The sequence below is a fragment of the Bos grunniens genome, chromosome 13, assembly GCF_055505025.1.
Source record: "Bos grunniens cultivar Pamir isolate PY7600 chromosome 13, Bosgru_T2T1.0, whole genome shotgun sequence".
Lineage (NCBI taxonomy): Eukaryota > Metazoa > Chordata > Mammalia > Artiodactyla > Bovidae > Bos > Bos grunniens.
In genome coordinates this window covers 73,570,831-73,595,055 of record NC_141177.1, presented here as the reverse complement: position 1 = coordinate 73,595,055, position 24,225 = coordinate 73,570,831, and the positions used below count along the sequence as shown (strand labels likewise).

Sequence of the window (24,225 nt, the reverse complement as noted above, 5' to 3'; positions counted from 1 at the left end):
GATTCTTTTTTTCAAAGTTGTCTCTAACTGGACTTCCCTGGTGGTACAGTGGATGAGAATCTGCCTGCCATTGCAGGGGAACCAGTTTGATTCCTAGTCCGGGAGGATCCCACATGCCGAGGGGCAACTAAGCCCACAAGCTGTAACTGCTGAAACCCGTGCACCTAGAGCCTGTGCTCTGCAACAGAAGCCCTGCACTGCAGTGAAGAGTAGCCCCCGATTGCCGTAAAGAGAAAGCCTGCACGCGGCATCGGAACCCCAGCACAGCTATTGATTAGTTATATATAAAGTGTCTCTCATCGTAAAGGCAATGAGAAAATACCTTCCCTGTTGTTGCCCACAGGCCACCAGTTAGGGACACAGATGCTCAGAGAAGTCAGGACCCCCGTGGCCCATCAGCGCACGGCTCCCTTTAAAATGCCATTCCTCCAGCCTATGCCTTATATCACGCGCTTCTTTTCCCAAAGTACTTCTGAGGCCAGTTTCTAGCATAGGGACTTCCCAGGTGGTCTAGTGGCTAAGACTCTGAGCTTCCAATACAGGCGGCCCAGGTTCGATCCCTGGTCAGGGAACTTGATCCCACATGCCGCAACTAAAGATCCTGAGTGCTGCAGTGAAGACTGAAGATCCCACGTGCCTCAACTAAGACCCAGCACAGCCAAATGAATAATTAAAAAATAACAATAATTAAAAAAAAAGAGATTCTAACATGAATCAAGGATGGGAGATAACATCCGACAGCAGGAAGGCACGTCAGGTCCCCGAGGCCCTCATCCTTCCATGCAGAAGTGGGGAGATGAGTCAGTGTGGGGCTGCCCTGTTTCAGGGGGCTCTTTTCAGAGGTGAAGTTGCTCATTTGCTGGGTCCCCAGGTTAACAGTGCACCGGGGCGGGGGGGGGCGGCGCTTCCCAAACCTGCCGCCGAAGCTGTGAGGATCGACCAGAGGACTGGTTGAATTCCTCTGTGTCTCCTTCCTTATCCCAGGACCTGCTCGTCCCCTGTTCATCTCTCCTGGGTGTAGATCTTTCCAGGAGGCCTGTTCCAGTCTTCTAAGGGAGCATTTCCAGGCCTGGCTGAGTAAGCTCCACCCCAAAGGCCGTGGCTGGGCATGGAGGCCTCCTGATTCCCACAGAAGATCGTGAGCAGATGGTGTCTCTCTTGAGTTGTGCCAACCCAGCTGGAATAAAATCTCTGGAATCCACTTCAGTGTTTGATTAATAGGGTAAAGGAGCAGTCGGCCTTACAAACCCAGAGGATCACACATTACATTTTACATATTACATATTCTTCTGGTAGATTTTTTACTTGAGTGGGAAAGGGAGAAAAGAAAAGGCTTAAGGGCAGTGGCTTTGTGCATTCACTTTTCTGTGTCTGTTGGGCAGTCCCTCTTCTTTCTTTCTTTTTTTTAGGCTCTTTTGAGTAAATGTGATATGATCCAAAGTGTTTGGAAAAGAGAGACCAGGGCCCTCTGTTACATTACATTGGATTGTTTATTAATATATGTTCTTTTTCACTGTTCTGTCAGCTTTGATTCCATTTCTGATCCACATCATTTTCATCTTTGGCTACGTGTTTGTGGATGGCCATGTGTACAGTGAGCTGGGCTAGAGTCTTATAAATACTGTCATTTGTGTCCTGAGACTGACCTGGCTTTCAACATTTTCCACGTAGGCACATTTTTAAAAACATTTCAGTGCGTTGAGGACACTGTGACGTTGGTTGGAAAGAATGACACAAATGTAGTTGAACAGGCAACTCTGGAGCTCTGAAGTGTCAGGGCGTTTCCCTTTTGATGTTTAAGACAGGTCTGTTTGGCCGCCGTGCACTGTGCACTGTACCTCTGGTTATATAATTGGTTTGCTGCTAATGGTGCATAATGCACTTCTGCCAACGTTTGCGTGGATGTCAAAGAACAATTCATGTTGCCTTCTCTCCAGTCCAGAAAAAGAAGGGAAGAGAGAACGGGAGACTGAGCAGATGTTGACCCAGACTCTGTGTAAAGGCCAGAGGGAGCCAGGAGACAGTGTCTGTGGTGAGACTGGTTCCAGGGTTCTAGGTGTAAGAAGTGTGGCCCCTGAGGCCTGTGTCCCTGAGACCTCATTCCCTGGACTCCTGCTCAGTGATGAATGGAGCCCAAAGATGTGGTGATGGACCTGAGAGAACCAGGATGTCAGAGGATGAAGGTGCCTTGGGCCGTGAGGTTTGGCCTCCTTGTCTGATGTCTCAGGAAGCCCAGGCTCCAAGAGCTGAAGCACTTTAACTGAGGCCTCACAGCTGCTTTGTGACCAGGCCTACTAGCTGGGTCATCCCAAGAGTGGCAGCAGAACTCCTGAGGACCTTGTGCTTCGGACTTGAAAGGGCCTCTGTCCGATACACTGTAGATGTCTCCGTCATTGTATCTGCGGTCTTTCTTTGGTCCCACAGCTGAGCTACAGGGCCTGTTGGCCTCCAGGTGCAGCCCAGCAGGTGGCCCTGGTCTGGTGTGACTGTGTCCTTGTAAGAAAAGGAGATTAGGATCCAGACACATACACACAGGGACGCCCACATGAGGACACAGCAGGAAGGACAGACATCCCAGAAGAAACCAGCTCTGCCAGCAGCTTGATCCTGGACTTCTAGCCTCCAGGACTGTGAGAAAATACATTTCTGTTGTTTTAAGTCACCCAATGAATAGTACCTTGTTGTTTTGTTGTTGTTGTTGTTGTTTGGCATTTATCTTCTGACTTTATTATTTTGTTCATAGAAATTTTGACTTTTAAGCAAACTCCCCACACTTCCCACTCTTTTAAGGATGATGAAGAAGCTGTATTTCATTCTAGATGTTTCATAGATTACTTTTTTTTTTTTTCTTTTGGTTAAAATTTCTGATTCTTCTGGAATTTGCTGAAAAGAATGAGATGGGTATTCTTTTTTTTTTCTTTTTAATATGGCTAATCAATTTTTTGGATAGCATTTTCTTTCTTCCTTTTTTTTTGGTCAGTGCTGAGTTTTCATTGCTGCTAGTGGGCTTTCTCTAGTTGTGGTGAGGGGGGGCTCTGCTCTCTAGTTTCAGTGCCCAGGCTTCGCACTGTGGTGCCTTTTCTTGTTGAGGATTATGGGCTCTAGGGCACGCGGGCTCAGTAGTTGTGAAGCATGGGCTCAGTTGCCCTGTGACATGTGGAATCTTCCTAGATGAGGAACCGAACGCATGTCCCCTGCATCGTCAGTCGGATTCTTAACCACTGGACTACCAAGGAAGTCTCGCTATCTTAACTTCTAACACTGCAGGTTAATTTTTTCTTCTTTTGAACTTAATGCAAGTGGAATCTTGCAATATCTGCTTCTTCCATCATGTTTATAAGATCGGGGTTGTTATGTAGCTCATTCCTTTCCATGGCTTTACAGTTTCCCAGAATATGCCTCAAATTACTTATTTTTACTTTTGTTTGTTTTTGGCCACATGGTGCAGTTTCTCCACCAGGGATTGAACCCACGGCCCCTGCAGTGGACGCACAGAGTCCTAACCACTGGACTACCAGGGAAGTCTCCACTTATATTTTTACTGTTGATGGATGTTTGGATTGCTTCTGGTTTAGGGTACAATGAATAATGTTGCTTAAGAAAGTGTGTCTTTTGGTGCACAAATCTATGGTTTCTATCGAGTTGGAACCTCGGTGTTGAATTGCCATGTTGTAGGGTGGATATGTGTTTAGCTTTGAACACATACATAAAACTGAGTAGGTTTTTAGAGCTGTTGTGCCAGTTATACCCCTACTAACAAGTTCTGAGCATTCCAGTTGTTCCACGTCTCTATCAAAACTTGATATTGATCAGTCTTTACATTTTAGCCAGTGATGTGGTATACTTCCAAAGCTTTCCCACTGTCCCCCAAAGTCCTACTTTGAAGCATTTTCCAATGACTGTGGTGTAAATTAGTCCTCCCAGAGCAGATTTTAACCTACTAACTTGATGCCATTGAGACAGAGGATGGAGCTGTGAATGGTCAGCATGAGCAGCTCCAGCTGCCTGGGTTTACCTGATTGGTACATCTTGAAAACCATCAAAGTCTAAGACAGGAGAAGAAGACAGTGGGGAGTCCATGGGGCTGCTCCTTGGTCACTGAGCTGTATACAGTGTATACAGTTATAAGCATCGGCAGGGGTTTCCTTGATAGAGGGTCTCACCTCAAGGCTAAGGAAGCACCACACACTTGGAGCGGCAGGAGATGTCCCCTTCCCAGCTTGCCTTCGCGCTTGTCCGCTCCATCCACGTTCTTCAGCTGACTGAGGAAATCTACCTCTGTACTTAAGTGTATGATACCAGGTCCTCATGTGTGAAATGGGTGATTGAATGGCACCCTTTGGGACCACCCTTTTCTGACTCTGATATTCTGTAACATTATTCTCAGATTGAGGGTCACAGGCAAAGTAGATTATCCTTGGGAAATCTGGACTGAATAACAAGGTTACAGAAATCACTCATAAAGCAGCCAATAAGAGTCCACGTGAGGAAGACAGCAAGGGTGGACCGTGACTGCCAGGCCTGCTCGGTGTTGAAAATTCAAGTTTATACTCATTGAGATAACGAGCTGTTACGTACTACGTTGGTATAATGGCCATCTACTATAACAAATGCAGCTAGGTGACAGATTTCTTTAAAAATTCACGGTACTGAACTGCCATATGACCCAGCAATCCCACTGCTGGGGATACACACTGAGGAAACCAGAACTGAAACAGACACACGTGCCCCAGTGTTCATCGCAGCACTGTTTACAATAGCTCGGACACAGAAGCAACCTACATGACCATCAGCAGATGAATGGACGAGGAAGTTGTGGTACATATGCACAATGGAATATTACTTAGCTATAAGAAGGAGCACATTAGAGTCAGTTCTAATGAGGCAGATGAAACTGGAGCCTATTATACAGAGTGAAGTAAGTCAGAGAAACAGCAATACAGTATACTAATGCACATATATGGAATTTAGAAAGACGGTAATGATGATCCTATATGCAAGGCAGCAAAAGAGACACAGATTAAACAACAGACTTTTGAACTATGTGGGGAAAGGTGAGGGTGGGATGATTTGAGAGAATAGCATTGACACATGTGCATTACCATATGTAAAATAGATGACCAGATCAAGTTTGCTGCATGAAGCAGGGCACTCAAAGCCAGTGCTCTGGGACAACCTAGAGGGATGGGGTGGGGAGGGAGGTGGGATTGGGGTTCAGGATGGGAGGACACATATGCACCCATGGCTGATTCATGTCTATGTATGGCAAAACCCACCACAATATTGTAAATCCTGCAATTAAAATAATTTTTTTTTAAACCTTGAAAAAAGTCATCATGTTGAGGGAGATTGGGCAGCAATGATTAAACTGGATAAACCCCAAATTATTTTGGGGGTCTTTAGAATCAGAAGTCTGTTTTAGCAAATGCCCTTCCATTGCACTCACTGTGGTTCCTTCAGAAGGAAAATTTATCACTGCTTATACCATGCAACTGCTGTTTAATATTTGGGTAGAAGTGCAGAAAGTGAAATTTAGAAATTCTAGTATAGGGAATTCCCTGACAGTCTAGCAGTTAGGACTCTGTGCTTCCATTGCAGAGGGATCAGGTTCTATCCCTGGTCAGGGACCTAAGATCTCACAAGCTGTGAAGTGCAGACAAAATTAAATTAAATGGACCACACTGCCTTAAATAAAAAAATTCTACTGTAAGAAAGACTCCAGTATGTGTGTGTCTTTGTGCGCTCTGTAAGTTTTGTTGAAATCTGGACGTTCTGATTCTCCCACACCTCAGACATTAATGATTTTTATTAGTCGAGGACTGCAGTTGTCTTTGTGACTTTTCGAAGCTATTTTTGCAAAGTGTGTTCTTTGTTGTGCGTGGTGACTGACGTTTCCATTCTGCGATGTCTGCAGCCAGTCAGTGACCTGACAAACGCCTCCCCTGCAGTCTTCCTGCTCGTCTTAGCCTTCTCCTAGATGCTCTGAGGGCTTCCCCTGTGGCTCTGTGATAAAGAACCCGCCTGCCAATGCAGGAGATGCAGGCTCCCTGAGTCAGGAAGATCCCCTGGAGAGGGAAATGGCAACCCACTCTAGTATTCTTGCGGGTAAAATCCCATGTGCAGAAGAGCCTGGCAGACTACAGTCCATGGGGTCACAAAGAGTCAGATATGACTGAGGGACTAAACAGCAATAACAGAGATGCTCTGAGGGAAGCTACTGCAGCCCAAGGAAGCTGACCCCAAGGCCAGAATCTGCTCCACGTCCTCAGTCACCAACAAAACACACAATTCCAGATTTTGGGTGACATGGTCCAGATTGCCCGCTCTTGTTCCAGCCAAAGGACTCTGGGCTGCTGTCCTCATGGCTCTGGTCCCCACGGCGTCGAGGGTAGTGACTGGCTCCTGCTCACCGCTCTCTTACAGAGATCAACAGCCTGTTTTCACCACCTTGCTGTGTCTGATCTGGTTCTAGAGTTTCAAATAGTTCCTTCCAGTCCCTCTTTACGGCTCAGTTTTGCTCTGGTGGAGTTTCCTCCCCTGCCACTTTGCATGACATCACCATTCCCCCGTTTCTCATTTAAAAATTTTTTTGGCTTTGCAGTGTGGCATGTGCCCCCTGCATTAGGAGTCTTCACCCCTGGGCCACCAGGGGAGTTCCCCCCGCACCAGCTGTTTTTACTCACACATTGATGATCTGTAGCCTATCAGCTCTGACACTAGGGATTCAAAATTGTAGTATTCCAGTTCCGTCATTTCTTCTACACTGCTACTGGCTACTTTTAGTAAAGAAGAGAAACTATTGCTTTCTTTATGGTAGAATTTGCTAGTTGAATTTAAGGTAGAAGCTGATATTGATACTGAGAGTAAGGTTTTCTGTATTTGCATACATATAGTGATAAACATAGAGAAGCTCATTTTTATATGTAGAACCTTATGTGGATAACCTCATGTATGCTGCTGCTCCTGCTAAGTCACCTCAGTTGTGTCCGACTCTGTGTGACTCCATAGACGGCAGCCCACCAGGCTGCCCCGTCCCTGGGATTCTCCAGGCAAGAACACTGGAGTGGGTTGCCATTTCCTTCTCCAGTGCATGAAAGTGAAAAGTGAAAGTGAAGTCGCTCAGTCGTGTCCAACTCTTAGCAGCCCCATGGATTGCAGCCTACCAGGCTCCTCCGTCCATGGGATTTTCCAGGCAAGATATATATCAACTAATTATGTAGATGTTTTATAACCACTGGGAGTATGGCTATAATCCCAGCATGAATATAAGTACATGTGATTATAAAAATCTTTAGGGAGACTTCCCTGGTGGTCCAGTGGCTAAGACTCTCTGCTCCCAAGTCCAGGGTGCCTGAGTTAGATCCCTGGTCAGGGAACCAGATCCCAAATGCTGCAACTAAAAATTCCCACGTGCCACAACTAATACCTGGTGCAGCCAAATAAATTTAAAAAAAAAAATCTTTTGGAAGTGCGAAGTTTTTGCCCAGTCTAAATAACTACTTTGTAGGAAGAGCAAAGACTATGTTAATCGCCAATTAAATGATGCATCAGCTTTTTTTATATTGTTGGGATTGGAAAATCCCTTTGATAAAAGTGATGGCCTCTCAAGCTTTATCGCTGAGATGGGGCTGACCTTGGCAAAGTAAGTGAATAGTATATGTTTTGAAAAATAAGAAAAAAAGCCATGAAAACAGCTAATGCAGAGATTAATCCTTAAAGCTCAGAACTGCTGAAGTGTGAAGTTTGATTACCAATCCCAAGGCTATTTGACATGGTGCCCAGACCTGCTTTTCTGGAACCCAAGGCTGGGCTTCAATATTTAATCAGAGTTGTAACATCTCTCCAGATACAGAACATGCCATCTAGAATGCGACCTTGGTGCTGCTTGTTCTGGGTTGGCACACTTTTACAGGATTTTTTGGAGGACCTTGTTTGGAGTTGTTCTGGGTTGCAATGCTCTGGTTCCACACAGCACACCCAGCTGCTTGTGAGAGGCCATAGTCCTTCTCCCTGTCTTGATACCCAGCAGATTTCCAGGGCCACGGATTAAATTCCTTCATCGCTGTGCTCCAGTTAAATGCAAACCTACACCTTCCCTCATGGCCTCCAGAGGGCTGCGTGGTCCTGCAGAGTGCTGGTCAACCACTGTTTCTTAACCAGTGTTCAGTTTGTTTGAGGGCAGGTTTTTCTCCCCAGGATGAAAACAGGGTTTTTGCCTCACCTGGTAGCAAAGTTTATGCTCCAATTTTAAATAAAGTTTTATAGCATTCAAATTACTGAGAATCTACAGATTCCAACTTCAAAATAATCAAACCGGAATAAGCCAATGGCTCCTCTTTATCTGGAACGTTGAATGTGGCTGGTCTTTCTAGTGATTTCCATGCACGGACCTTTATGTATTTGTAGAATCTAGAAAGGATTAAATAATTTAGCTTGGGTGAAGAGAGAAACTGAAGAGGGCCTTGGACGTTCTATTATTTATAAGGATCACTTGGCTGTGAGGCCTGCACTTCACAGGTGAGTAGGCCTGGGTGCCAAGGGTGGGACAGTGCAGGGCACCGGACCCCGCCTGAGGGTCCCCTTTGTCTCCCTTCCAGGGTCCTGCGTGGGGATTCTAGGGGACAGCGTTCTTTGACCCCATTCACAGGCTGGGGAGTCTGAACAGAGTCGGAGTAATATACTCCTGGCTCCCTGCTGGGAGGGACAGGGTAAAGCCCTTCTTCTCACCTTCTTGTTCTGTGTTTGGGTTGATCCCTTTTCCCCATCAGGAGGGAGGGAGGGGAAACATTTCTGGAAACAGGATTTGAGCAACTGGGAACCTGGGGACCCGTGTACAGGATGGTGATTCTGCTGTCCTTTGTGGTGTGATGAGCACAGTAGAAAAGATGTCATAGTTCCGAGGTGTTTAGAGTCACTGGAGTGACTTGTCCTGCCCTTTTCTAGGACTCTCGAGTCTTGGGGAGGCCAGGGACATCAGCGTGGTTGATGAGCCCTGGCATATATCCCAGGTGGAGGCACCCTTTCAGTTTTTCCAAACCTTCCTGCCCCATCTCAGCGCTGAGGTTTGCCATGTTGAATCTTGGCTGAAAAAAGACCCCCATCCTGGGGTGGAAGGATGGCTCCTGTGACCCGAAGCAGTGACTCCTTTCTCGCAATAGTTTTCCCAGCGTTTTGAAAGCAGTATTGTGCTGTGCTTAAGTCACTTCAGTTGTGTCTAACTCTTTGCGACCCCTTGGACGGATAGCATGCCAGGCTCCTCTGTCCATGAGGATTCTCCAGGCAAGAATGCTGGAGTGGGTAGCCATTTCCTTCTCCAGGGGATCTTCCCAACCCAGGGATCCAGCACACATCTCATAATTACATCTCCTGCATTGGCAGGCAGGTTCTTTACCGCTAGCATCACCTGGGAAGCCTAAAGCCAGCACAAGGAGTTGGGGCAGCGGCAACCCACAAAGCGAGGAAGTGGGGAGGCATCACCAGGGACCCAGCTGACCCTCTCGGCCTGTGGCGAGGACAGTCGATCGCCCATGCTTGGTCCCTCGAGGGGCGCAGCACGCCGCAGGGGCGTGGAGGGACGAAGGGATGTCCCCCATCACGGGTCCCCTCCCCAGCGGCCGGGGAGCAGGTCCGGGACGCCAGCCAGTCTAGCCCTTATCTTGGATGGAGGTTAGGAAGTGTCCTAGCAAAGGGCGCCTGAAGGGTCTTTTGTGCCTGACCTGTAGGATGCTGGTCTGAATCACCAATGGCGTATGCCTGGATGGCCGAAGACAAAGCACCTGCTCTGTTGGGTCAGGGTCTCAGTTTCCTAGGGATGAGGGAAAGGAGAGGAAAAGAAGTGTTTCTGAATGGCCAGGACTCAACTGTGATGTGCAAAGCTGGCATGACCGGGGTGACAGTGGGCCAAGGGGGGGGGCCCTCGCCCCTGAATCAGCCCGTGAGTGGAATTGGGAGGGGGCTACGGTCCAGCGAGCCCCCTCAGGATAGGGCTGGCTCATCACTTCTCTTGAGAGGGCTTTCGGTGCCCTCTGACCTCCAGCCCCACACCTGAGTTCTCCCCAAGACTGGAATCCTAGGGCAGGAGTGCCAGGCACCCAGTAGGTCCTGTGTGTAAGTGCATAGAGAAAAACACAGAGTGAATATTTGCCAAAATAGTAATAATGATATTTTTTTAGGTGATGAAATTTTGGATGACTTTGGTCCTCTTTATACTTACCTGTTTTTTTCCTGATTATTCTGTATTAGGTACTTTTTTTTTTTTTTTTAACAGAACAAAGTAATTCTGGTTTTTCAAGCCAGTAGAGGATGGATTCCCTGCAAACACGTCTCTAGCCTCACTGACCTCCTCCAGCCTTGCGCACCCTGAGCAGACCCTGGTGCCCACACCCCAGCTCTTACCCTGCCCTGGACCACACTGCCTGGCGCCCCAGGACAGTGGAGGGAGGCGAGGGCCAGTCCAACGGCGCGGCATCTTCCTGTCCCGCACGTGGCCTGCGATGGGATGGACAAAGAGGAAGAGAACCACTACGTTTCGCAACTTAGGGACGTCTACAGCAGCTGTGACACCACGGGGACAGGCTTCTTGGACCGGGAGGAGCTGACCCAGCTCTGCCTGAAGCTCCATCTGGAAAAACAGCTGCCTGTCCTCCTGCACACACTTCTCGGAAACAACCAGTTTGCCAGGGTGGGTACTGGACTTCATTCTCACAGAGAAAAGTATGGAGAGCCCGTGGTGACAGCTATGGGCGTCTGAGAAACACCAGTTGACTAGAGATACTCATCAAAGGAAAGTTAGGAGGAAATGGGATGCTATTTTTCCTTTTATGGAACTCTTGTGTTGTAGAAAGGGGTTTCTTAAGATTGCCCTTTTTTAAGCGTAGTAACTTCCAGAGATTTGTTTTTGTTCCATTTTTCCAGAAAGATGTTTAACGGCTGATTTGTCCGGGGAGTGGAAGGTTGTTATGGATGGTTCACAAAGCACAGTGGTCTGTGTACAGCTCACGTGCTGGGTCATTCAGAGGCAGCTTCGAAGTACCTCGAAGGCAGATTGTCTCATAAAATTGCCCAGTGTGAAATTTGTCCAGCAGCTGGACAAAACATCGCGCGTTGCTGTTGCAGGAACGAAGGCTTCCTGCCTTCAGAGGTGCCCTCTGAGTGTATCTGTCCCAGATAGGAAGAAAGTGTGCGTGGAGTTCTTTTCTCTAGGAAGTTCAAGGTCGCCTAGAAAGGTCATCTGAAGCCTGGAGCACGCCTTGCTTTCCTGAGGGGAACACTGAGAAGCTTCTTGGTGTTCTGTTTCTTAAATGTGTCCAGATGTAACATATTCATTTTATGCTTGTAATAATGAATTTTTTTTTTTTTTTTGCTGCCCTCTGTTGTTGCTGCGTGTAGGCTTTCTCCAGTTGCAGCAAGTAGGGGCTGTTCTTCGTTCCTCATTGCAGTGGCTTCTGTTGCAGAGCCTCGGCTTGAGAGTACAGGCTCAGTAGTTGTGGTGCTTGGGCTTAGTTGCCCCACAGCATGAGGGATCTACCTAGACCAGGGATCGAACCCCATGTCCATTCCGTTGGCAGGCGGATTCTTAACCACGAGGCCACCAGGGAGGTACGCGTGTTCATTTTAAAACCAGAGCCTGGGAATTCCCTAGTGGTCCAGTAGTTAGGAATCTGGGCCCGGGTTCAATCCCTGGTTTGGAAATTGAGATCCCACAGACTGAAAAAAAAAAAAAAACAGAAATAAAAAAGCAGTGCCTATAATTACAGGCACTTCATCTTACCTTTGAAGGAAGAGTATTTTTCCCCCCACAGAACTTAGTAAAACTGGTCTCATTTTGAATGAGAAAAAAAATTCCAGCCTGAGTTGGTTCTTGAAGAACAACCTAAAACCCCTCTCTGCTGGCCCCGGGGGAGCTTCTAGGCGAATCTGACTCCTGTTACTCCCCCAGAGCCCGGGTGGTCAGTGCTGTCAGCAGAGCTGCTCCTGCGGCGAGGAGGACTCTGCCTCACACGCCCGCCTTACCCTGCTCGGTCACCTTCCCCTCTACTGCTTTTTCTTTATGGACTTAAGGCTCAGGTGTGGGAACTTCCCTCATGGTCCGGCGGTTAAGACTCCGTGCTTCCACTGCAGGGGGGACTTGTTCCATCCCTGGCTGGTGAACTAAGATGCCACATGCCATTCGTGGTGTGGCCAGGAAAAAAATCAGGTGTGATTTTGATCGCTCATGTCCTAGCCCCTCTTGATATCACCTGGAATTGCATTCAAGGGCTAGGTGAGCAAAAGGCACATTTGTGAAAATCACCACTGGGTAAAACAGCATAAACAGGTTATCTGGTTTCCTTGATGTTTTTTATCCTGGCCCTTCCTCCTTTTGTGAGCTGTGATGGGAGAGGACACAGAAACACAGTCAAATGGTATCAGATAAAACAGCAGCACACTCAGCCATCAGATTCCCTCCTGCTTTCTTTTTTGTTGTTGTTGTTAACGCTACACAGCTTGTGGGATCTTAGTTCCCCAACGAGGGGTTGAACCTGGGCTCTTGGCTGTGAGAGTGCAGAGTCCTAACCACTGAACCACCAGAGAATTCCCAAATCCCCTCCTGTTTGATGGCTCAGAAGAAAGCTGATAAGTATTATCAAAGATGCAATAGAAATCTGAGATTGGATCAGACAAAATGGCCGTTTCATTCCACTCCCATGTAGTCAACAAGGTGTTTTTTTAAAATATTTATTTATTTATTTCGCTGCACCAGTCTTCCCTGTGACATGTGGGATCTTTAGGTGGGGCATTCAAACTCTTAGCTGCGGCATGTGAGATCTAGTTCCCTGACCAGCGGTGGAGCTGGGTCCCCTGCATTGGGAGCTTGGAGTCTTAGTCACTGGACTACCAGGGAAGTCCCTCAACAAGTATTTTTGAGCACTTATTATGTGCTAGGCAACATCTAGAAGGTAGGAGTGTAAAATGAAAGCAATATAATATCTCTGTGAGATGAAAGCTATGCAAGAATGTTCTTTCTAGTATTGATCCAGTGGTTTTTCCAGCAGTCATGTATGGATGTGAGAGTTGAATCATAAAGAAGGCTGAGTGCCAAAGAATTGATGCTTTTGAATTGTGGTGCTGGAGAAGATTTTTGAATCAAAAGGAGATCAAACCAGTCAATCCTAAAGGAAATCAACCTGGAATATTCATTGGAAGGACTGATGCTGAAGCTGAAGCTCCAGTACTCTGGCTACCGATGGGAAGAGCCAACTCATTGGAAAAGACTCGGATGCTGGGAAAGATTAAGGGTGGGGAGGAGAAGGGGACAACAAAGAATGAGATGGTTGGATGGCATCACCGACATGACATGAACTCGGGCAAACTCTGAGAGATGGTGAGGGACAAGGGAAGCCTGGTGTGTTGCAGTCCATGGGGTCGCAAAAATTTGGACATGACTTGTGACTGAACAACAATACATTAATAGATCCACCTGATGAAATTGATGCATCATCCTAAAAAAGAGAGAAGAGGCTTCAGACTTTGTCATATTAGCAGTTTAGCAAATTCACGCCCACCTTCCAGTGAGGGCTACTAGAATGGTAAGTCCATACAGCACAGGGAAGAGTAGCCCCCACTCGCCACAAATGGAGAAAGCCTGCGTGCAGCAAGAAGACCCAGCACAGCCAAAAGTAAATCAATAGAACTTTTTTTTTTTAAAAAGTAGAAGGGTGAAAGAATGTCTCCTTGAGAAGGTGAATTCTGCTCAGTTTTGAAAGGATATAGAGACCAACACATCTGATAGACATTTGTTGAGTATTTACAATGTGTTAGCTAGTTGGGGATCCAGAAGATAAACACACATATGAGCAGTCCACCTTCAAGTCTGATACGTGTGTAACCCAGGTAGAGACGTTCCACAGCCAACAGCTGCGTTTAGTGCTCAGAGGCAGCAATAGAAATGTGCTCATTCGAGTTCTGTGCCAGGTGTGGGGAGCATGCTTGGACCTACAGCCCCAGGCCTGCTTTTCTAGCATTTTGACCTACAAGTATCTCTTGTGTTGATTTCTTTCTGTGTGACTTCAGGTGAAGCACAGGTAGAGAAAAGAGTTGGGAAGTGTGCAGCTCAGTGAACATCCGTTCCAAGCATACCTGGGCCCCCAGCATCCTGCATCCCTCCTCAGGTGCCCCTGTAGTCCCTCTGGCCATCTTGATGAGAAGAGCATAGATTTGTTTGCCTGTTTCTGAACTATATACAGGTGGATGTATACAGCACATGCTCAGTGCATCCTCTGGTTCTTTCATTCAGTATCATGTCTGCAATCTATATTCAGATAGTGTCGGTCAGTGTCAATATGTTGTCTCTGTCAGTGTTTTATTTTCCCCCTGTTGTCGTCTTTCATTGTCTGACTGAATCACAGTTTATTTACCCATTTTCTTTAGGCACATCTGGATCATTTCCAATATTCTTTTAATAAATTATGTTTTTGCTGAAAAAAGAATCAAAGTGAAATTAAAACATTTCAGACAATCACACTAAAAGAGCTTAGCACCAGCATACTTAAGAAAACACACAAGTCTCAAAGATCTATTTCAAATAGATGGAGAACTATCCCAGGCAGAAGGTTGGAAATGAAGGAAGAAATGAAAAACAAGGTGGCAAATATTTGAATAATTCTAAATGAACACTGACTATATAAAACAAAAATATCTTGTAAGGAGTTAAAATAAATGATAACAAAGGCACAAAAGTATCAGACAGGCTTTGTGTTGTCCCTGAAGAGGGTAAAACTGGTTAATATGAAAGCTTCAAGCTCCATAAGAAAGCTAGTCTCTAGGGTAAAAAGCATTACTGAACTGAAGAGGGTCGGCATTGTATAGTGACAAAAGATTCAATTTACCGAGAGGATATGAATGTATATTCTGTGACTCAGCAATCCCATTCTTAGGTGCGTATACTCCAGAGAAACTCTTGGGACATATATGTGACTGTTCAGAGCTTTTTTTTGCCCCCAGTGTAGGGGCGGGGGATTTAATCAGGAAAGGAACCTTGGTGGAGGACTAGCCTACATGCTGGCATGTTCTCTTTCGTGGTGGGTAATGAAGGCATGGATATTTCTTTGTGTGTTAATGTTTGTGGTCATCAGACACGTCTTTTCTGCACCTTTTTTCTAATTATGTTATCTAACTTCCTTTTATGGAGTTGTTAATAGTGTTTTTTGGTGAAGGGCTTATGACTCTTTTTTTAAAATTTAAATTTATTTATTTTAATTGGAGGCTAATTACTTTACAATATTGTATTGGTTTTGCCACACATCAACATAAATCCGCCACGGGTATACACGTGTTCCCCATCCTGAACCCCCCTCCCACCTCCCTCCCCCTACCATCCCTCTGGGTCATCCCAATGCACCAGCCCCAAGCATCCTGTATCCTGCATCGAACCTGGACTGGCGATTTGTTTCTTATATGATATACATGTTTCAATGTATTTCTCCCAAATCATCCCACCCTCTCCCTCTCCCACAGAGTCCAAAAGACTGTTCTATACATCTGTGTCTCTTTTGCTGTCTCATATACAGGGTTATTGTTACCATCTTTCTAAATTCCATATATATGCATTAGTATACTGTATTGGTGTTTTTCTTTCTGGCTTACTTCACTCTGTATAACAGGCTCCAGTTTCATCTACCTCATTAGAACTGATTCAAATATATTCTTTTTAATGGCTGAGTAATACTCCATTGTGTATATGTACCACAGCTTTCTTATCCATTCATCTGCTGATGGACATCTAGGTTGCTTCCATGTCCTGGCTATTATAAACAGTGCTACGATGAACATTGGGGTACACGTGTCTCTTTCAATTCTGGTTTCCTCGGTGTGTATGCCCAGCAGTGGGATTGCTGGGTCATAAGGCAGTTCTATTTCCAGTTCTTTAAGGAATCTGCACACTGTTCTCCATAGTGGCTGTACTAGTTTGCATTCCCACCAACAGCGTAAGAGGGTTCCCTTTTCTCCACACCCTCTCCAGCATTTATTGCTTGTAGGCTTTTGGATCGCAGCCATTCTGACTGGCGTGAAATGGTACCTCATTGTGGTTTTGATTTGCATTTCTCTAATAATGAGTGATGTTGAGCATCTTTTCATGTGTTTGCTAGCCATCTGTATGTCTTCTCTGGAGAATTGCCTCTTTAGCTTTTTGGCCCATTTGTTGATTGGGTCTTTTATTTTTCTGGAATTGAGCTGCGGGAGTTATATATTTTTGAGATTAGTTGTTTGTCAGTTGCTTCATTTGCTATTATTTTCTCCCATTCTGAAGGCTGTCTTTTCACCTTGCTTATAGTTTCCTTTGTTGTGCAGAAGCTTTTAATTTTAATTAGGTCCAATTTGTTTATTTTTGCTTTTATTTCCAATATTCTGGGAGGTGGGTCATAGAGGATCTTGCTGTGATTTATGTCGGAGAGTGTTTTGCCTCTGTTGTCCTCTAGGAGTTTTATAGTTTCTGGTCTTACATTTAGATCTTTAATCCATTTTGAGTTTATTTCTGTGTATGGTGTTAGAAAGTGTTCTAGTGGGAGACTTTAATACCCCTATGGGTATTAATCACACCTATGGATAGATCAACTAAACAGAAAATTAACAAGGAAACACAAACTTTAAATGATACAATAGACCAGTTAGACCTAATTGATATCTATAGGACATTTCACCCCAAAACAATGAATTTCATCTTTTTCTCAAGAGCACACGGAACCTTCTCCAGGATAGATCACATCCTGGGCCATAAATCTAGCCTTGGTAAATTCAAAAAAATTGAAATCACTCCAAGCATCTTTTCTGACCACAATGCAGTAAGATTAGATCTCAATTATAGGAGGAAAACTATTAAAAATTTCAACATATGGAGGCTGAACAACACGCTGCTGAATAACCGACAAATCACAGAAGAAATCAAAAAAGAAATCAAAATATGCATAGAAATGAATGAAAATGAAAACACAACAACCCCAAACCTGTGGGACACTGTAAAAGCAGTGCTAAGAGGAAAGTTCATAGCAATACAGGCATATCTCAAGAAACAAGAAAAAAGTCAAATAAATAACCTAACTCTACACCTAAAGCAACTAGAAAAGGAAGAAATGAAGAACCCCAGGGCTAGCAGAAGGAAAGAAGTCTTAAAAATTAGGGCAGAAATAAATGCAAAAGAAACAAAAGAGCCCATAGCAAAAATCAACAAAGCCAAAAGCTGGTTCTTTGAAAGGATAAATAAAATTGACAAACCATTAGCCAAACTCATCAAGAAACAAAGGGTGAAAAATCAAATCAATAAAATTAGAAATGAAAATGGAGAGATCACGACAGACAGCACAGAAATACAAAGGATCATAAGAGACTACTATCAGCAATTATTTTCCAATAAAATGAACAACTTAGAAGAAATGGACAAATTCTTAGAAAAGTACAACTTTCCAAAACTGAACCAGGAAGAAATAGAAAATCTTAACAGACCCATCACAAGCACGGAAATTGAAACTGTAATCAGAAATCTTCCAGCAAACAAAAGCCCAGGACTAGACGGCTTCACGGCTGAATTCTACCAAAAATTTAGAGAAGAGCTAACACCTATCCTACTCAAACTCTTCCAGAAAATTGCAGAGGAGGGTAAACTTCCAAACGCATTCTATGAGGTCAGCATCACCCTAATACCAAAACCTGACAAAGATGCCACAAAAAAAGAAAACTACAGGCCAATATCACTGATGAACAGAGATGCAAAAATCCTTAACAAAATTCTAGCAATCAGAATCCAACAACACATTAAAAAGATCATACACCACGACCAAGTGGGCTTTATCCCAGGGATGCAAGGATTCTTCAATATCCGCAAATCAATCAATGTAATACACCACATTAACAAATTGAAAAATAAAAGCCATATGCTTATCTCAATAGATACAGAGAAAGCCTTTGACAAAATTCAATATCCATTTATAATAAAAACTCTCCAGAAAGCAGGAATAGAAGGAACATACCTCAACATAATAAAAGCTATATATGATTCACTTTTAATTGCCTTACTATATCTTCAGTTTTTTAAAACCTTAAGTAAATATTTGCAAGGATATCTAACCAGTCCATTCTAAAGGAGATCGGTCCTGGGTGTTCTTTGGAAGGAATGATGCTGAAGCTGAAACTCCAGTACTTTGGCCACCTCATGCATAGAGTTGACTCATTGGAAAAGACTCTGATGCTGAGAGCGATTGGGGGCAGGAGGAGAAGGGGACAACAGAGGATGAGATGGCTGGATGGCATCACTGACTTGATGGACATGAGTTTGAGTGAACTCCGGGAGTTGGTGACGGACAGGGAGGCCTGGCGTGCTGCGATTCATGGGGTCACAAAGAGTCGGACACAACTGAGTGAATGAACTGAACTGAACTGAAATATTTGAAAAAATAAATGTCCTCAGTGCTGAAGGCAATATAAGATCTTCCATCTGAGAAAACCTCAAAGCCCAGTGTGTTACGTATGTGGCTTGTAGAAAGCAGTGTTGACCACTTTTCTCAAATTCACAGGTTAACTTCGAGGAATTTAAGGACGGTTTCATAGCTGTGTTGTCATCCCAGGCTGGTCTTGCCTCCTCAGATGAAGACAGTGGGTCTTTGGAGTCAGGTAAGAGGCCTTTCTGGTCTTCTTTACATCTTTTTCCGTGATTCTGTGACTTCTGGAGTATGAAGTTGTACCTGAACAACGCAGCAGGTCTATGTTCCCCAGCTGCATGGACTGGGACCAGCACCTGGGTGTTTTCTTATTTGGCTTCCTTATTTGTTCAGTGGTTCTATAAGGGGAAAGTCTTGTGTTTTCTTCTGCACTGCACAAAATCCTCTGCATACCCTGGCACTTCTGGTCACTAGATCTCTGTAGTTTCCCCTGCATCAGGCCATTTTGCAACACCAGCTAGGTGTACTGCAGTTCAACTCCATTCTGACACCATCTCTCTGGACACAGCTGCAGACCCCACAGGCTAAGACCGCACTGCCTTCAGACAACAATCTCAAGCCCAGCTTGTCACCTTGTGCTTCTGACCCACTGGCTAAAGATTGGAGGTGCCCATGGCCTCCTTCAGTTCAGTTCAGTTCAGTTCAATTCAGTTCAGTCGTTCAGTCATGTCCAACTCTTTGTGACCCCATGAATCGCAGCACACCCAGCCTCCCCGTCCATCACCAACTCCCGGAGTTCACTCAGACTCACGTCCATCAAGTCAGTGATGCCATCCAGCCATCTCATCCTCTGTCATCCCCTTCTCCTCCTGTCCCCAATCCCTCCCAGCCAAAGTAGTGGAGTTTCAGCTTTAGCATCATTCCTTCCAAAGAAATCCCAGGGCTGATCTCCTTCAGAATGCACTGGTTGGGTCTCCTTGCAGTCCAAGGGACTCTCAAGAGTCTTCTCCAACACCACAGTTCAAAAGCATGAATTCTTCGGCACTCAGCCTTCTTTACAGTCCAACTCACATCCATACATGACTACTGGAAAAACCATAGCCTTGACTAGACGGACCTTTGTTGGCAAAGTAATGTCTCTGCTTTTTAATATGCTATCTAGGTTGGTCATAACTTTCCTTCCAAGGAGTAAGCGTCTTTTAGTTTCATGGCTGCAGTCACCATCTGGAGAGATTTTAGAGCCCCCAAAAATAAAGTCTGACACTGTTTCCACTGTTTCCCCATCTATTTCTCATGAAGTGATGGGACCAGATGCCATGATCTTCGTTTTCTGGATGTTGAGCTTTAAGCCAACTTTTTCACTCTCCACTTTCACTTTCGTCAAGAGGCTTTTTAGTTCCTCTTCACTTTCTGCCATAAGGGTGGTGTCATCTGCATATCTGAGGTTATTGATATTTCTCCCGGCAATCTTGATTCCAGCTTGTGCTTCTTCCAGCCCAGCCTTTCTCATGATGTACTCTGCATAGAAGTTAAATAAGCAGGGTGACAGTATACAGCCTTGATGAACTCCTTTTCCTATTTGGAACCAGTCTATTTTTCCATGTCCGGTTCTAACTGTTGCTTCCTGACCTGCATGTAGGTTTCTCAAGAGGCAGGTCAGGTGGTCTGGTAGTCCCATCTCTTTGAGAATTTTCCACAGTTTATTGTGATCCACACAGTCAAAGGCTTTGGCATAGTCAATAAAGCAGAAATAGATGTTTTTCTGGAACTCTCTTGCTTTTTCCATGATCCAGCAGATGTTGGCAATTTGATCTCTGGTTCCTCTGCCTTTTCTAAAACCAGCTTGAACATCTGGAAGTTCACAGTTCACGTATTGCTGAAGCCTGGCTTGGAGAATTTTGAGCATTACTTTACTAGCGTGTGAGATGAGTGCAATTGTGCAGTAGTTTGAGCATTGTTTGGCATTGCCTTTGTTTGGGATTGGAATGAAAACTGACCTTTTCCAGTCCTGTGGCCACTGCTGAGTTTTCCAAATTTGCTGGCATATTGAATGCAGCACTTGCACAGCATCATCTTTCAGGATTTGGAATAGCTCCACTGGAATTCCATCACCTCCACTAGCTTTGGCTTTCTAGGGCCCACGTGACTTCACATTCTAGGATGTCTGGCTCTATGTGAGTGATCATACCATCGTGATTATCTTGGTCTTGAAGATCTTTTTTGTACAGTTCTTCTGTGTATTCTTGCCACCTCTTCTTAATATCGTCTGCTTCTTTTAGTCCATACCATTTCTGTCCTTTATCGAGCCCATCTTTGCATGAAATGTTCCCTTGCTATCTCTAATTTTCTTGAAGAGATCTCTAGTCTTTCCCATTCTGTTGTTTTCCTCTATTTCTTTGCATTGATCACTGAGGAAGGCTTTCTTATCTCTTCTTGCTATTCTTTGGAAGTCTGCATTCAGATGCTTATATCTTTCTTTTCTCCTTTACTTTTCACTTCTCTTCTTTCCACAGGTATTTTTAAGGCCTCCCCAGACAGCCATTTTGCTTTTTTGCATTTCTTTTCCATGAGGATGGTCTTGATCCCTGTCTCCTGTACAGTGTCACAAACCTCCATCCATAGTTCATCAGGCACTCTATCTATGAGATCTAGGCCCTTAAATCTATTTCTCACTTCCACTGTATAATCATAAGGGATTTGATTTTGGTCATACCTGAATGGTCTAGTGGTTTTCCCTACTTTCTTCAATTTAAGTCTGAATTTGGCAGTAAGGAGTTCATGATCTGAGGCACAGTCAGCTCCTAGTCTTGTTTTTGCTGACTGTATAGAGCTTCTCCATCTTTGACTGCAAAGAATATAATCAGTCTGATTTCGGTGTTGACCATCTGGTGATGTCCATGTGTAGAATCTTCTCTTGTGTTGTTGGAAGAGGGTGTTTGCTATGACCAGTGCATTTTCTTGGCAAAACTCTATTAGTCTTTGCCCTGCTTCATTCCGTATTCCAAGGCCAAATTTGCCTGTTACTCCAGGTATTTGACTTCCTACTTTTGCATTCCAGTCCCCTACAATGAAAAGGACATCTTTTTTGGGTGTTAGTTCTAAAAGGTCTTGTAGGTCTTCATAGAACCGTTTAACTTCAACTTCTTCAGCATTACTGGTTGGGGCATAGACTTGGATTACTGTGATATTGAATGGTTTACCTTAGAAACGAACAGAGATCATTCTGTCATTTTTGAGTTTGCATCCAAGTACTGAATTTCAGACTCTTTTGTTGACCATGATGGCTACTCCATTTCTTCTAAAGGATTCCTGCCTGCAGTAGTAGACAGAATGGTCATCTGAGTTAAATTCACCCATTCCAGTCCATTTTAGTTCGCTGATTCCTAGAATGTCGACGTTCACTCTTGCCATCTCTTTTTTGTCCACTTCCAATTTGCCTTGATTCATGGTCCTGACATTCCAGGATTACAATACAATATTGCTCTTTACAGCATCAGACCTTGCTTCTATCACCAGTCACATCCACAACTGGGTATTGTTTTTGCTCTGGCTCCATCCCTTCATTCTTTCTGGAGTTATTTCTCCACTGATCTCCAGTAGCATATTGGGCACCTACTGACCTGGGGAGTTCCTCTTTCAGTATTCTATCATTTTGCCTTTTCATACTGTTCATGGGGTTCTCAAGGCAAGAATACTGAAGTGGTTTGCCATTCCCTTCTCCACTGGACCACATTCTGGTCTTCTTAGGTTCAGTTAATTTGCTAGAGCAGCTCATGGAATGCAGGGAAACTCATTACTGGATCAGCTGTTTATTACAAAAGAATATAACTCAGGGTGAGCAATGTATGGGCTTGTGGGAAGAGGCTCAGAGCCCCCACCCCCTTTCCAGGCTTCACTCTTCCCCAGTCTCCCCCTGTTCACCAACCCAGAAACTCTCTGAATCCCGTCCTTTTGGGGTTTATGGAGGCTTCATTACACAATCATGACTGATCCAGTGATGGGGCATCAGTGATTGAACTCAGCATCCAGCCTCTGACCGGGGTAGGGCTGAAAGTTCCAACCTCTAATCGCATCATAGGTTTCTCTAGCAACCAGCCCATCTCAAGGTCTGGTTCTCAAAGTCACTTCATCAGGATAAACTTGGGTGAGGTTGCTCTCATCACTTAGGAAATTCTGAGGGTTTTAAAAGCTGTGCAAGGGATGGGAGGAAGACCAAATTCATATTTATTATAAGTCACAATCTCACAAACGTCAAGTAATATCAAGTGATGTTCTTAGAGCAAAGGGTGTGAACAAGATAAAGTGTATATGGAGGAGTGGAAGAATTTGGTCATCAAAAGTGCTGTGCAGGTGTGAGGTGCTGGCCAGGCTGGGAGGCTTGTGGAGCAAGCAGGATGCCACCAGCTGAGCCAGACTTGCGCCTGTCTTCTGTCTCAGACAATAGTGCTCTGTGCTCCTCGGACTTGTTAGAATCCTGGTTTCCAGTGGGGCCAGTGGAACAAAGGTAATATTTCAAAACAAGTGAGGAGGGGCTTTGAAACTGGTCAGGAGGTGGAGGGAGAATTCTGGAGGGAGGCCTGGTTGGAGGTATGGACTGTGGGTCCAGTGGGAAGGTGATGGCGGACGTGCTCCTTAGAAGATGGGCCAACCCCTTGGCTGGCAGCGCCTGCTGTGCTCTGGCCGGATGACCGGTCGGGGCTGCATCTGAGGAGTGCTGGGAGGGCGAGTGCAGTGGCCAGCGGGTCCCTCCCTCCACCACCAGTCAGGGTTTTGAGGCGTCTGCCCCACACAGGCCCCTGGTCTGTTCCCACACCCCGGTTGGGGCCTTGGTCGGGAGCAGGTGCATGACTGGGGCAGTGGGTGCCATTGGGAGGTTTGGGGGTTATGTACCTTTCATGTAGATTCCAGTGAGCGCCCCCAGCCCACCCCAACCCCCCAAATCCTGTGGCTGATCATACCTATTACTCAGGTGAGGTTTTCTAGTCTGGAGCTTGGCCCTTGGGGAAGCACTTGCGGCCTCCCCTGGGGCTGAAATCCATTGGTGTCCCACCGCCTCCTGCTGGAGCCATGTGGGAGCCCTGACCTGGGAGAGAGGAGCCTGACGGGGGAGGAGTCTGACCAGGGTGGAGTCTAGTCGGGGGGAGGAGTCTGATAAGGAGGTGGAGTCTGACCAGGGGGAGGAGCCTGACAGGGGCGGAGTCTGAAGGGTGGAGTCTGACCGGGGGAAGAGTCTGACCAGGGGGAGGAGCCAGCTTGTCAACGGCTGCCCTGGGACCTGAAGGGTCGGGTCGTTGGTTGCTTTGTCTCAAGTTTACCTTCCGTGAGGTGGGAAGAAGGCCACTTGCGTTTCCTGACTTGGGATGTGATCGTGTGATCCTGGGCATGAAGGTGCCTGAGAAGGGCCACGCCCGTGTCATTGCTCCCTTTTCTGTGCTGGAACTCCTGTGAGTTGGCAACTTGTGTCCTCTTCATGACTGGTGCTTTTCTGTACCAACCCCGGTTTTGTTTTGTGTTGTTTTTCTCTTCTTTCAGTTTTCAGAGCTTTCCTCAATTACCCAGTCAGTTGGTGGGTCAGTCATAGGCCTGCCTGAGGTGGCTCGGCCAGGGCTGGTGCACACAGGCGGCCCCTGTGGTGAGAGCCCAGCGAGCCCTGCCCCCGCCCTCCTGGGCTGTGTGCTTCCCAGGAGGCCACCCTCCCGGTCTCCCCCATGGGCTTTACCTGCTTCCCCGGCCAGTCCACAGCATCCCTCTCTCGGGCTTTCTAATCTGCCTGCTGGTCCTTCCCACCAACTCAGGCCACATGATTGAAACATGT

The 24,225-nt window shown here is 45.7% G+C and overlaps 1 protein-coding gene across 9 annotated transcripts in view; it reads left to right on the top strand.

Moving 5' to 3' along the window:
- The window catches only part of LOC147361245 (ninein-like protein), a 96,650-nt gene that overhangs the window by 27,320 nt on the left and 45,105 nt on the right, over positions 1-24,225 (top strand). For 5 of the 9 annotated variants that reach the window (XR_015139958.1, XM_086334978.1, XM_086334977.1 and 2 more), the window contains exon 2: positions 18,546-18,642. Coding sequence is in view for 7 of the 9 variants with exons in the window: in XM_086334978.1 (XP_086191104.1) it covers positions 18,546-18,642 (97 nt within the window). In the remaining 2 variants the exon portion in view is untranslated. Of the gene's footprint in view, positions 1-10,267; positions 10,682-18,545; positions 18,643-24,225 lie in introns of all 9 variants that reach the window. The other 4 variants (XR_015139959.1, XM_086334982.1, XM_086334981.1 and 1 more) reach the window with 1 other exon arrangement.